This window comes from Pseudochaenichthys georgianus, chromosome 21, assembly GCF_902827115.2.
Source record: "Pseudochaenichthys georgianus chromosome 21, fPseGeo1.2, whole genome shotgun sequence".
Lineage (NCBI taxonomy): Eukaryota > Metazoa > Chordata > Actinopteri > Perciformes > Channichthyidae > Pseudochaenichthys > Pseudochaenichthys georgianus.
The window spans coordinates 30,630,509-30,645,293 of record NC_047523.1 but is presented as its reverse complement, the minus strand read 5'-3'; the positions used below and the strand labels follow the sequence as shown (position 1 = coordinate 30,645,293).

Genomic DNA, 14,785 nt, shown 5'->3' with positions numbered 1-14,785 from the left:
CATGAGTGTGGCATAACTGTTCAGCCAGAATACTGCCTGGCGGGTTTCAAAGCTCTATTCTGCTTGAATTTCACTATTCCTGCTATAACATGTACAAGTAGGTTTGTTAAATTCAATAAAGACCAAAACTCAGTCTTTCGGAGCACAAAATTAATCGTATCTTTAGAAATTATTTATGTAGCGGTAATGCACCATTAAGCTGGATGCCAAACGCCGTAAAACTCCAAGAAGTAGAAGAAGAAGAAGAAATTATTTAACTCATAAATTCCTCATTACCTGCAGTGCTTGCATGATCCATTTCACAGGATAAGTACTTGAAGCACCTTGACAAATGGTATGAAACCTAAATGTTTAGTATGAAACATATCATTGCAGACAACTTTCATTTCCCTGTTAACAACCTGGGATTAACAACACATCCAGTTTGCAGTTCATGCATGGCTTCCATTATTGACATTAATGAACTACAATGTCTTTCGTACTGATCAATGACTGGGCAATGTCTAGTAAGTATAATAAGGTTCCATTATATTTCCAAACATTATAAGTAACAGATTGCCTGAATGCTTCATCGAGTAATTGAGAGTGCACAATAGATTTTGGCATAGGACTAGGATTCAAACCAAGTGTCAGACAGAGGAAAGCTTCTCAGAGTTTAAAACTGGAGATGTTTTCAGTTTGGATTTGGTTTTCTAGTATGAGTATTACGCCCTGAACTCTGTGACACATGGGAATTAGCTTCTTATCAAGTCATTTTGAGTCCAAAATTGAGCCCTTGAAGGTTTATTCAATTTGAAGAAGTTAAACAAATCTGACATCTGAATCTTGAACATTTCAAGTATACCTTTATAAAAAGGTATATGTTTTCTTTGTTGTAGTGCTACAATTTGCCTTGTTTTTTACGTTTAAAGATACAGACTCTCTCTCTATCTCTTAGGCAAACAGGGAACATTTTCTTTTTGTGTAAAAACAAAAGAATATTAGAACTATATAAGATACAAGTATTGCCCCACCTTTAACAGTATCTTTTTATCATAAAATACATAACTTAGTTCCATCCTTTTTTGTGTGGCAATGAACTCTCAGCCTCAGACTGACACTCTCTGCATACAGTACAGATCTTTGGGTTGTGTACCAGATTGGCCGACGCCTCCCCTTTACCATCTCTAAATGCTATAGCACAATGCACGCTCTTTGAGAGGCAGGTGCACGTTAATTGAATGAGGGCTAGGTTGCTGTTCCTTCAAAGCAATTAACCGCTCTCCCAGGCTGGCTGATTGAGGCAGCCATGCATGGCCTGCCATCGCTGCCACTCCGCTCCAACTGAGACAGAAGCTAGCAAACTTTCATTTATAAGCTCCACAACAACACCACCTTCACACATCCTCGCTACACCATCCCCCTCTGATTGATTACAAACTGAAGAAATTGATAAGAAAAGAAGGTGGAGATGCCAGGCGAGGGGGCGATAGAGATTGAGAGATCGTGAGCAAAGACAGCTAATATTGATGCATTATCTATAGCTGCAGAATGATCTATTGCTGATGTTGAGCTATATTCTGTGGGAGCTGTGTCCCTCAACATACTGGAGATTGCACAAACCATGGCAATGTATACTGTTTCCAGGGAAATTATTTGACTTATATCTGCAAGGTATAGATGAAGAAATAGTGCAACCAGCAGCATATTAACTCAAGTTGAAATGCAGAAAGCACAGGGGAAAATATAGCTTGCCTACCAGTGCCTCTAAAGCTGTTTCTTTAATTCCTTACAAATGATACTCGGTATTTCACTCCTGGTGAAGATATGCTAATTGGCATAGCATACATATTAGGCTGCCTTCACATGACCAGTGGTAAAACGTCTCTGCGCCAGCCCGGCCGTTGGAGAGATTGTTGGATGAAGATTATATTTGACCCTCAAATGCTGCTGACCTTTTGATGCACAACTAATCAGATACAGATGTTTGATGAGGTGCAGGCTAGCAAGGGAGGGAACTATTGCACTGCAGAGGGTGGTGAAGATCGCACAACGCATCATCAAGATGCCACTCCCCTCCATAGCCTCAGTCTATGAAAAGCGGTGCCTGCGAAGGGCACGAAACATCATCAGAGACTCTTCCCACCCCAACCATACACTGTTTGTCCCCCTACGTGGCACCCGCTCTGGGACACGCTACCGCAGCCTCCCGGGTAGAACCAACAGGACTACGCACAGCTTCTTCCCTTCAGCAGTCAGACTGCTGACAATGAACCCCACGCTGTCCCATACTGCCTAGTTGTTGTCGTGTGCTGTGCTGAAGCGCAATTCTGTATTCACTGTATTTATTTATTATTATCTGTGTATTTATTCCTATTTATACATTTCCCATCTATTTACCTTTATTTTTGTATCATATTTTTTTGGTATATACTTCTGATAAATGTGTATGTAACTGACTGTTTTGCGATCTGGTTAGACCACCCTTACATTTCATTACACTGTGCTTGCATTTTTGTAATGACAATAAAGTAATCTAATCTAATCTAACTATTTAAACAAAACTAATCAGCTGCAGATTATCTCATCTAACTCTGAGTTAGAAACCAAATAAGCACGTTTTCAAAAATGTCTTGTTTGTCTGTGTAAAGCAGTATTCATCAGGAAATTGAAATGAATTGATAATGTAAAAAAAATCAATTATTTGATTGAAATAATTGATAGGCCATTGCTCAGTGAAATATTTAAGTATGATTGTTTTATTTGTATACTTGATGATATGTGAGGGTCTTGGGCTGATGGGACTGTAAGAAGCATTAAACCTCATCTTACAATCTATTTTTAATTGAACATTTGTGATTGAATCAATACAGCCCTATGAAAAACTATTCAAACAGCACAGTATGGATTAACAATGATGAAAATGATGGAAAATGCTCTGCTCATTACCACCTCTTCAACATGGCATCTGGAACCAGATGTGAACAAAGGGGAAACAATCAATGATGCAACTGCCTCTATATGATTTGATTTGAATTGAAGTAAGCACGTTGCCAGTGATCCAAGGGCCCTGTTGGATATGAAGGAGGGTATAAGTGACTGAGTGTGTGTGTGCTTGTTAAAACCAGAACCATGCTGTCGGATAAGGCGCCTAAGCACCCAACTGCCTTTTTAAACCAATTAAACGTAACTGGTTTTGTGTGTGCATGTTGGTGTGTTATTCTCTGCCATTGCCTTTCTTTGTTTTTCATATCCTCAGATTTATTAAGGACAGGACAAGACCAGCGAGGACAGTTCCTTTCATGTCCCCGGGGAAAATACAATAAGCCTGCTGCGTCTCTCTCATCTTCCTGTGGCTCTGTCTGCTTGTACTGCCTATTACTGTCAATGTTCAATGTCTGCACTGTCAACTTCCTGTGTTTAGCTGCATTTGTTTATTGCCTTCTTCCTGCTTTTCAGTGGCATTCCTCTCGACTTTTCAGGCTATATCTGAAAGCTTTATCTGGCTATGTTTCCTCCTGTTTCTGCTATTTTCTCATGGCCATGCTCCATATTCTGTCTTTTTTTAAATAAAGGCCCTTCTGCCCTCCACCGCCAGGTTACGGTTACTGTTCGTGCGGACACTGCATCTGCGAGGACGGCTGGTTCGGGAAGCTGTGCCAGTTCCCAAGGTCATGTGACCTGAGCGAGGTTCAGAGCAAGGAGCTTTGTGAGACTTCAGACGGCGTCATGTGCAGTGGAAAAGGTGAGCCAGATGTTCTTTCAATACTGCTAAGCAAACGTTCCCATAAAAATCCCTTTTTCAATGTGGCAGAAGTATTATTTACTTGGTATTTAGTGAAAATAGCAATACCAGACTAAGAAAATATTAAATTACAAGTGCTGCATTGAAAATATATATTCAGAAGTTTGTGCAAAATGTACTTAAAGTGTCAAACTCATAAGTATTATTAGTTCAGACGGAATATTACATTATTATTACCATTTAATGTACTGCCTTAGTTGATCAAGGTGGAGCTAATTTGAGGTATTTCATATACCAATCATGAATGATAAAAAATAAATGTTGTTTGGTAAAATTGAAAATGCAGAATAACTAATACATAGAAATGTATGATAAGTGGAGTATTAGGTACAATATTTCCCTATGGTAGAGTTGAGGTACATAATAGTGTGAAATGGAAACAGTAAAGTAATGTATAATACCTCAAATGTGCAATGATGTACATGAGCAGATGTACTTTACCTAGTTACTTTCCACTACTTATTTTTTAGGTAAAGTGTTTTCCTCCCCCCACTTGCATTTATCTGTTAGTTATTACAGAAAATACATGATTATCATGTCAAAGGATCCAGATCGGGTATATTTGAGGATACACATATCAACGCTTCATCCCTCTCTTCTTCTTTTTCCATAATATTCAAACAAAATGTAAAACTATAATCCAGATGTCTTCGGTGAATTATTACACTCAAACTGTTACAGCAGAAAGCTTTCTTAAAATGTGTTTAACATCTGTTCTCCGAGAGAGATACAAAATCTTCCACTGAGAGAGGAATGCTCCATGTAAGCCTGAGGAAATGTAATATAAGTATATCAACAGGCAAATGCTTCATGACGGTTGAGACAGTTAGTACCAACAAATATAGGAGAAAGAGAGCAGCAGTATGGAAAACAACTGTGAGGCACAGTTTTCATGAAAGCTCTGGCGTATTTTTTTACTTAATTTAGTTATTCTCCTCAGAGGTTCTTTATATCAGTTGTCTTCCCCCAAGGATCATATAAAACAGCCTTACCTTCACTAGTTTGAGCTCTTTTACAATCTGACTACCAAAATCAATGTAGGCTATGAAACAATTCACACAAAACCTCTATATCTTTCCACAGCATAATTATACACTCTCTTGCTGGCAGTCATACTTTTTCAAATCAAATGTTATACTTTCAAGTAATTAAACGGATAGCAATGCTTTACAATGGATTATACAAGATTAACATCAAATTTCAACTCTGGACCAATAATCTTGCACAGGTTAATTAATACCTTGCTCTTTAATCATTAAAGTAACACATTTACTTTGTGCTTCGTTTTATGGTGTAATCGTTCACCATGGATTATGTGAAGAAAAACATGTTCATAACACATGTTCAGCTTCAGTAGATTGAAAGATCTGATCTTCACACATTTTTACATGAGTACATATCATATTAAAATATTTCAAGGCAGATAAAGATTGCCTTTTCTTTGGCTTAAAATAATATTACATCAACAGATAAATTGATTTATTGGGAAAATGTAAATGAATTTCTGTACATTTCCCCGCTGCTGGGAAAATAAAGGATTTCTGATTTGTTTCTGATTTCACATCACATATCGGGCCATTAAGCAAAAGAAAATGCACACATTTTTGGTTTTGTTAAGTTTAATGGGATTGTTAATTAACTATTATTTGGTTTGGGTCTGTGAATGTGCCATGACGAACAATTTTGAGATATTATACTGGTTAGGCTTAATGATTAACTTTAAATAAACTAAAAACTTCATAAAATACGAAAGAAAACTAATCAAATCAAATCAAGTTTTATTTATATAGCACATTTATAAACGATTTTTGGTCGAGCCAAAGTGCTGTACATATAATAAAAATAGCCTACAGTAGAGACACTTTACAGCAAATACAACAGCACAGATTGGTCTGAATATCAGTATGAGGAAAACGACACCCTCTGTCCTTAGACTCTCTGTCCTTAGACCCTCTGTCCTTAGAGCCTCACATCGTACAAGGAAAAACTTCCGGAGAAAACCCAGTTTAAGGGAAACATGGGAGAAACCTCAGGGAGAGCAGCAGAGGAGGGATCGCTCTCCCAGGACGGACAGACGTGCAATAGATGCCGTGTGTAAATCCAAGAGATAATACATTTCACAGCATATAGACCGAATGTTAGGAAATGCATGTGTCTGTAATAAGAAGATGAATCCACGAGGATGTCTATACTATATCAGATTCATTGATGATGGAGATTAATCATCAGTTGCTTCTCTGTGAAACTGCCTGACATTAGTAATCCATGCATTTATAATGGTGTACTGAACAGTGTCACTACATTGTATGTATCATTAGATGTTAAATGACACCACACAGAATACCTTCTCTGGAGCAGAGCAGGGTGTGGAAATGAAGATGAGTATGTTCATTCTCTACGCTTCGCTTCATTCAGACACCAGAACAATCTCCCCTCAGCTCCTCCCCTCGTCTAAACTCACATTAGTTCACTTTCTCTCCGGCTCCTCTTTCTGTCTGCCTACACCTCTCATTAGTTCCTGTAACTCGGTGGGTGTTGATAGAAATTGGGGGGATAGAAAACATAGTTGCTGGATGTCGGGGTGTGAGATTTGGGATCAAAGTCGACAGTAGTAGATTTGTTTCCCCTAGCCATCCTTAATGCCTTATTATCCTGCTGCTGCCTTTACACAGAAAGATGAATAGACAGTGAAAGGGAAGAGAGGAAGTTTAAAGTATAGGTGGATTAGTTTTCTGGCGGCAAGAGTATATAGTTAGCTGTTCCCCCGTTTCATATACTCACTCACTTTGAAATATGCATTTGCAGGAAATAACACACACAGCATGTTAAAACACAAGCAGTAAGGGTATCGTGTAAGAATGACTGAATTGACTATAATGTCATTTGACTGACTTGTGTGTGTTGCAGGTTCCTGTCACTGTGGCCAATGTATCTGCCGTCCCCAAGACTGGTGGGTGTCTGGGGAGTACTGTGAGTGTGACGACCGAGAGTGTGACAAACATGACGGCCTCATCTGCACAGGTGACGTAGGACGCACACACGCACACAATCCAACACCTTAGCAGCATCTGTTAACAAGCAGCCACTGTTAAAAATCAACCTACCCAACATTTTCTTTTACATTTTTTATTGAAGTATATTTAACCCTTTTTAAATAGCATACAGTATGTTAAGCTAAGTTTAAGATAAGTAACTGATTTCTCAAAATATTTTTCTCTCACTGTGATATGGCAGAATTAGTTCGGATCTGTACACTTCCTACCATTTACATTTAGATGAATAGCTATGGTAGTGATTCAGAGAAAGAAAAGAACATGAATTAGGAAACACACACACACACACACACACACACACACACACACACACACACACACACACACACACACACACACACACACACACACACACACACACACACACACACACACACACACACACACACACACACACACACACACACACACACACACACACACACACACACACACACACACACACACACACACACACACACACACACACACACACACACACACACACACACACACAGTTTCTCTTCATATAGCCATGTATCCACAGGAGCTGTCTTCTCCCCACTGATAATGGAAATCTCAGTACATGTTTAAAATTATTTTTTGCCCTGGGGCCTATAAAAATCCGGACAGCTGTTCCAAAGTGTTTCTCTAAATGTCAGCCTAATGTCATTCAAATAAGCATAAAGTGGGTCTGGATGCAAAGTAGAGTTGCTTAACAAATGTGGAGAACTAGGATGAAACAAAGAAAATGTGTGGCACTGCTGATAAATGTTCCTGATTACCATATAACTGACATGAGTACGTGTGCAAATTAGCATATGGATGAGCATTTTAATAATATGCAGGTAGCAGCTAGTTATGTAATCATTTTCCAATCTTATTTTAAAATGATTGTGCTAAATTTGCCACAAATTCCTCCGCATCTGGAGATTTCACGGACCCGTTAGAGCTGTAGATTCTCATTACACATACAAGTGATGTGGAAAATTCAGCGTATTAGGAATGCTTGCTAGTTAATTTCATGCAGTGGATATGATCATTTCAGAATTTATTTTATATACGAGATACAAGCGGTCGTTTGTCTGCAACACCATGAAACACATGTGTATTCTAAGCTGGATATTTCTTATTTCTCCCTGCTATAGAGCTCCTTTGTTGTCAAAACTGAGCCACACTGCCTCATGGTTGACATGTTTCTTGATGTCCATTGATTCACACACTAGTGTATTTATAGCATCACAAACAACGTCCTGGTGGATTAGATGGTTGAAGTATTTCAAAGTTATACCTATTTTAAATAATAGCTGCCTAAACAATTGAGGGGAGGAAAGAAATGCATTGGAATTATAATGTAGCATACAAATGGGAAATAAAAGGAAAATACATCGGAAATTGTACCTTAACACTTTGTGACATTCTAAAACTGGACATCAATTACCACATTTCATTTGTATTAATTGGCAGATGCACCATTCACTCCTGTTAGAGTAAGGGTTGTGAGGCTGGTGGTTGAATAAGAAGTTGAAAAAGTTTGAAAGACAGACTAAGGTCTTTTCACAGGATTACCTGACAATGAGAATAATATATATATAGAGCCAGGCAATCCTTATCCCTTAATGCAACAGAGTCAACAACAGCTCATCCAACTTTATTGTTCTTCTTCTCACCTAATACCCATCTCTGCTGCCTTCTGTTTCTCACCTAACTTTGTTGTCCATCACCAATTCTCCCTCCTCACACCCCTCCCTTCTCTCCCACAGTGATTTTTGCAGTGTATACATATTTTCAGCTGTGAGACAGGAGGCCAGCAGGAGTCCTCCTCTGATTTCCTCTGTCTGACAGCTCAGGGAGTTTGTGGAGAGCCTGGGGCAACAGGATTATAAGACATTCAGAGTATGGTGTTATGCCATTCTTAAACATTGAATAGGATCACAATCTAACTCCCCTTTGGTTGTGAAGTTGCTGCCTCTAAAGCCACTTTAAGGTTGGGGAACGGTTATAATAATAATAATACAATTAATTTGTATAGCGCTTTTCCTGGTGCTCAAAGACGCTTTACATAAAAACAGAAACAGTACAAAGAAAGAAAAAAAAACATAAACAGTAGTCCTAATCCAAGTGTGAGTAAAGTGGGGGGTTATGGGACTATTATGTTAAAGTCAGTTGTAGTATACTCCTTAATCCACCCCCAACTCCTTCTGATAGATCAATAACTCTTCCTTTGCTATGGATATACAATAATCATTGGCTGCTGCATCCTTTTCTAGAGAGCTGTTTAAATGTATTGTATAACCTCCACAGATGAATAAAGGAAAGTCACATATTGGATTTGGAGATATATATTTATATATGTGGTGAATATTTACATATAAAGGCCTTTCCTTCTTAATTAAACCAGAGTTTCTCCTCTGCTGTGTGGGCAAAAGAAGTGAAAAACGACTAACTGTCCTGAGCGGTGTAGTCAACCTCAGTCCCCCAGCAGAGCGCTGCACCCTGGGAAGCAGGGTGTGAAAAGAGGAACCTTGTTAAAAGGTCAGGCATGATGGCACAGCTCTTAATTCACAGCTTTTCTTCTCACATTTTCTCACAGGAAATGGATTGTGCAACTGCGGCAACTGTGAGTGCTGGGACGGCTGGATGGGGAACGCTTGTGAGATCTGGGTGGGAGCGGAGTACTGAGGGGGGGGACACTGCTGTGAGGAGACAGGAGGCCTGGCTGCCCGGAGCGACCAGGAGCACCGCCCAGGAAAACCATTGGAGCAGGAAGTGGAACGAACTAAACATGGATGTAATCATCATTAACGTCCAATATCTGATTGTACTGGTTACAAAGGATCCTTATAAAACGGAGCATTGTAGGTGCAAAATAAACATATTGCCATGTAATCTGTAATATGATTCCAAAACCGCCTAATGTATAATTGTTTTTTTAAATGTAGGAATGCATCTACAGTACACGACAAATGTAATTATTAAAGTGACATTTTTGCAATATGTTAAAAACAATGGGTGCTAATGTAAGGCAGTACAGAGGGGGGTGTTGTTCCAAAATCGGACTGACAGTTCACAGGAAAGCTCGAGGCAGGAGTTACTATTTGAGGTTTTTATTTATTTTTAATAATAAAACATTAATGTGCCGCATGACACAACATTTTGCATGGAAAACAATGCGAAGACCTTAATCATACATGGTTACAAATTTGTTATAACATGACATAACTCCAATGGGCATACTTGCAATGGTATATTTTTTTTGTTGAAAATAAATCATTTTAATAGTGCCTATTCTTCTCCAACGGGAAATCAAACCAAAGAACCTGCCATGACAGCCACACTGTACTGAAGGTACATGATGGACACTCCTCACTCAACACACACTAGTGACAAGGTTAAATTCTAAGTGGAGGAAACCAAGAGAGGGCATACATAGTTCAGGTGTGGCATGCTGGATGTCCATGTCACTTCAAAGAAAAGCATCAGGGGATGCATTGACACAAGTGCTCAGTCACCGCTTGAAAAGAAGACCGATAAGAAGTCACAAAGAAAATTTAATGTAAATTCTACTTTGGCCTTTTTCATGCTTAAACTAGCCAACCCTTCTGTTTTCTTTGCCCCCTCAAAAGATGACTGGTGCAATAATATACTGCACACTATATTGCATTAAGTATGTTACTGACATTACAGTACACCTTTATATAAATATTTTTATTCAATATGTTGTATATGTTGTATACAACAAACACAAACTGTATAGTGTAGACAAACTCGTTGCATATATGTATGTAAAATTAGCGGTACATACCAACAGTTCTCGATAGACATAGCCTACTACATGCAGTTCATCAATGCCATCCTCTCCCCATGCAACAGATGGGACAACACACAAAATAAGAGGTTTGATAACAGAGGCAACAAAGAAACCAAATTTGTTAGAATATTCTTGTAACACATCTGAAGAGAGGGGGAACAAAGCAAATATGAGCGCTATCAGGACACGACATCACGCACAACCCGTATACAAGAAAAACATAAGGACTAAACAAAAAACGGTGGGCTACAGAGATCCAATCAGAGATGTACATTTACACACCGGTCATTTACAAAAATAAAGTCAGCCTTAGAGGAGCCAGTTATCTGGAGGGCAAGGCTGGAGCAGCAGCCAGCCCAGCATGTAGAGTGTAAGAGTCGAAGATGATTGGCTGTAATGAGGACACAATATCATCCCCAAACACAACTACAGTGGTTTTTCAGCTCCTGTGTGTATACTACGTCATATTTGTTAACAGCTTTGTACAGACAATTATTGAATCCTAACTAATGTGCTTTGATGTGCTGTAATAACAAATGATCATGTGTAATCCCAATAAACTCCGAAAATGATATTCACCAAATCAATTTTTGTAATATGATGAGTTTTAGCAGCACACAGCAGCAACAATCTACTTCATATTCTAAATCTTGTCTAACTAAACCATTAGGAGAAATCATTAAAGCAAGACAAATGTTATACATTGATCAGATAGAGCTTTGATAAACTGCTAACAGTCATGAAGAAAAATGCGAAAAACAGAAAATGGGTTACCTTCAGAGTAGCTTTGAGTGTGTGCTGTAGCCTTCAACATGCCCATTCAACTCTCACTGAACCTTAGTACTCTTCAGCTTACATAGAGGGAAGACTGAAACCCTTACTGTAATCCTTATATAAAATACATGCATGTGATTAATTCAAGGTATACGTATTTCTCTAAAATGACATCAGTCAAAGACCCATGGGGGTCTGAGCGGAGTTGGTTTGTTCCGAACAAATGCTATCACAGTGAAAGCTTCAATGAATTGAATCAGATGTTCTCTTGTAAATAATCAGTTTGTCTTGGGATGAAAAAAGACTTTGGTCATTTCATGATGAATACATCTGAGTGTGGTTTGTCGATGGGTAATGCTACGTGTCCTCTACATGGATGTATTGGGTGTGTGAGGCACCTTTGGCCCAGTGGGGACTGGGAACCTGTTTTTGCATGCCGGGAATCAAAGTCCAAACAGGCACGTGATAGGCCAAGATGATACTGGACTCTGCATGCTGAGCTAGGAGACAAATCCTCTCGTAATAATAATAATTATAATAACAATATCTAGTCATTTAAAAAGTTATGATTTATAATAGTCATTTTCCCTAAGTTTTATACAGTGAAAATGTTACAATATAAGCCATCTCTTTGATAACTGCTGCTAGAAGAGAGAACACAATATTAACCTTGCCCATGCTTTAGTTTGAACCAAATAGGGATGCAGCCAGGATAAATGTCGCCTACTGGTTTTCAGCCATGTTGTTTTCTGGCTTTAGGTAAACGCTGCCATAAGATGGCTGCCAGTGCTGCAGTTATAGACCATCTGGGTCAAAGCCACAAGCCTTGCCTATTAGTCCAAAGAAGTCAGTGAGTGAGGGACAGAGGCCTACAAGGCCTAGAGATATTCCTAGAGCCCACGCTCTGAAATAAGATTAAAGAAAAATAGACTTCAGGTTTCTACTTACCAGAGAAGGCGGACTGAACCGCTGGTGGGACTTAGATAGTGATATGTATACACCATTCCTTACAGCGCTCTCCCACCCACACACACATCTGTTTATAAATGCGTGTGTGTTTTGTGTTTGTGTGTTGGGAGTTCTCGCATTGATTGGCGGTAATTAGCACTTCATCAGCTATGATTAGGAGCTATCTGCCAGCCTCCAGCGTGTTTTTATCAGCCTTAAAAAGCAACATCTTTTTTCCCAACAAACTTTGTGTCTGTATGTATGTGTGCATGTTGGAGGCAAGACACAAATGTGGATTGTGTCTTTGTATATATGGATGTTTTTATGCCACATCTGTGTGAATGTGTTTCTTAGAAAATCACACAACTCCCTTGCAAAATCTTTTTATCTTTTCTAGGTTACTTGACAAAGAGAAAAGTGTGTGACTAGAGATAGAAAGAGAGGGAGAAGGGAACATACTGGTAAAAAATAGAGGACAACAGTCCTATTATTTACTCTATCTATACAGTCTCTATCCCAGAACATAGCTGGTGAACTGTGGTATAGAAAATAGATCTGAAGGTACACAGACTGCTGCAACAGGGCATTATAGGAGGGGGGGGGGGGGGGTTCTTGAATGAACTGTCAGCAAGCAAAGTACCACTAGCGTGGGTGTGAAACACGCGTTATTCACATGAATTCTCACAGTTTCAGAGGAATCTAAAAGGCATTCCATATTCAGAGATCCTCTTCCCTCCTGTGCTGGAGAAACTCAGCCGCCTCAGAATCCATGAGCCCGTGATGAGACGGCCGGAGAAAGGGAGGGCGAGGCGGAGGAGAAGAAGGGAAGAGGAAGCAAGAGAAGAAAGGTTTGAATGGATCGGACCCACAGAAAAAAGAGGGTTTGGAGTCTAGTCGGGAAAAGCCCTGCCTCCGTCAAGTCTCCCCCCTCACACTGAGTCAGGTGTGGCTATGTGGGGGGCTTGTCAGGCTTGCTTACAGGTTTACCTCCGTTCATCACTGCCGGCTCAGTTGTGCTTTTACTGGGAGGAACTGCTGTCTTGGGCACTGTCTCTCCAACATCATGCAACGATGGCTCTCTGTACATGGCAACTGGAGGAGCAGAGGAGAAGGAAAGAAGGCAAAGAGACAAGAGAAAATATGTTAACACCAACTTCTCTGGAGTTTACCTGTCTAAAACTGTTTACTGGGCATCTATCCCCTAACAATACTTGCTGTTGTGTACTTTTTGAAAGGTTGAAAAACAGACAGAAATTCCTCAAAACCTTAAAAAAAAGTCTCAAATTATAGATGCTGACATATTTGTTGCCTTTGGTCATTATTTCACCATCCTGACCTGCTTCTGTCTCTATCAGTGCTGATCCAATTAAAAAGAAATGCTTCTCATTATCCTCCACTTTACTGCCACTACACTACAGCTGTCTTGCCAGGACACTTCAATTAGATTCCATGGTAAAGTGATGGGAAGCAATCAGGCTGATAGCTGACAAGAGTGATGGTGGCATCTGCTGGACCATCAACATTTCATAGTGAGCTGCCCGGCTGACAGCAGCAAAACTGAGGATCAGCACAATGCCAAAATATCTCAAACATACAGTAGATATTTCCCGATGTTGTACCAGATGTATAGTCTAAGACATCCATCATGTTATGTGACAAAGGTAGTCATGCTCGTTATTTTCAGTTTTGGTTGTTTTTCACCCAAATACATCGATATGTATTAATGTCTCCAGCTAAAGGTTATGTTTCTTAGTGAAATGACACACTGTTGTTTACACTGACAATGTGTGTTGCTGTGAAAGCTGATAAACCCCTTCTGGTACTAATAAGGCAAAATGAGGAAGAAGTGTGTCCTATTGAGTATCTACGAGTCGAGTATGTAAAAACTAAACTGAAATCTGTAAATTAATGTTTTATTACTGCAATCACCATATTTATTTTGTTATTTTTTTTGTTATCTGACTTCCTCCTTTTTCAAACGGCCTGAACCGTCAGCTATGCTTTTGTTTTCCTTAAATATGACAAATCAATCTCAGAGTTTTGTTCGGGAAGGGTTTCACCCACCTAGCACAGCGACACATGACCCTTTGACGGATAAATCTGGTGATATTCCGTCTTTTTTTCCTAATGTCAACAAAACTCATTAAGAAGTGGAAACTAATAACGTGTTTGCTCATCTCTTAATGTGCCCCTAGTTTATTGGTTCCTAATGAAGATCATTAAAGGATATTTAATTTTTTGTTTCTTTAAAGGCTCAGTAATTTCATATCACAGCTGGGCACTTTAGGTTTTAGTAAATGATACACAAACACGAGGAAATAGCGTAGTAAAAGGGAACTAACTTTCCCTGGATTAGTACAAGTGGTGCTCTAGTGAGCATTTGCAGCAGCAGAGTGGTGTACTGCCAACTACAGCGCATGAAATGTGTTGATGAAA

General features: G+C 39.3%; 2 protein-coding genes across 5 annotated transcripts in view; one reads left to right on the top strand and one right to left on the bottom strand.

The window, feature by feature from the left end:
- itgbl1 (integrin, beta-like 1) overlaps positions 1–9,806 on the top strand; it is a 50,851-nt gene extending 41,045 nt beyond the window's left edge. The window contains exons 9-11 of the mRNA XM_034109632.2: positions 3,578–3,724; positions 6,692–6,805; positions 9,410–9,806. Of these exons, the coding sequence (XP_033965523.1) occupies positions 3,578–3,724; positions 6,692–6,805; positions 9,410–9,498 (350 nt within the window). The 3' untranslated portion in view covers positions 9,499–9,806. The remainder of the gene's footprint in view (positions 1–3,577; positions 3,725–6,691; positions 6,806–9,409) is intronic.
- Positions 9,807–9,907: 101 nt separating this feature from the next.
- Positions 9,908–14,785, bottom strand: part of fgf14 (fibroblast growth factor 14) — a 117,876-nt gene continuing 112,998 nt past the window's right edge. For all 4 annotated transcript variants that reach the window (XM_034109633.1, XM_034109638.2, XM_034109637.2 and 1 more), the window contains exon 5: positions 9,908–13,441. In XM_034109633.1, coding sequence (XP_033965524.1) covers positions 13,299–13,441 — 143 coding nt within the window. In that variant the 3' untranslated portion in view covers positions 9,908–13,298. The remainder of the gene's footprint in view (positions 13,442–14,785) is intronic.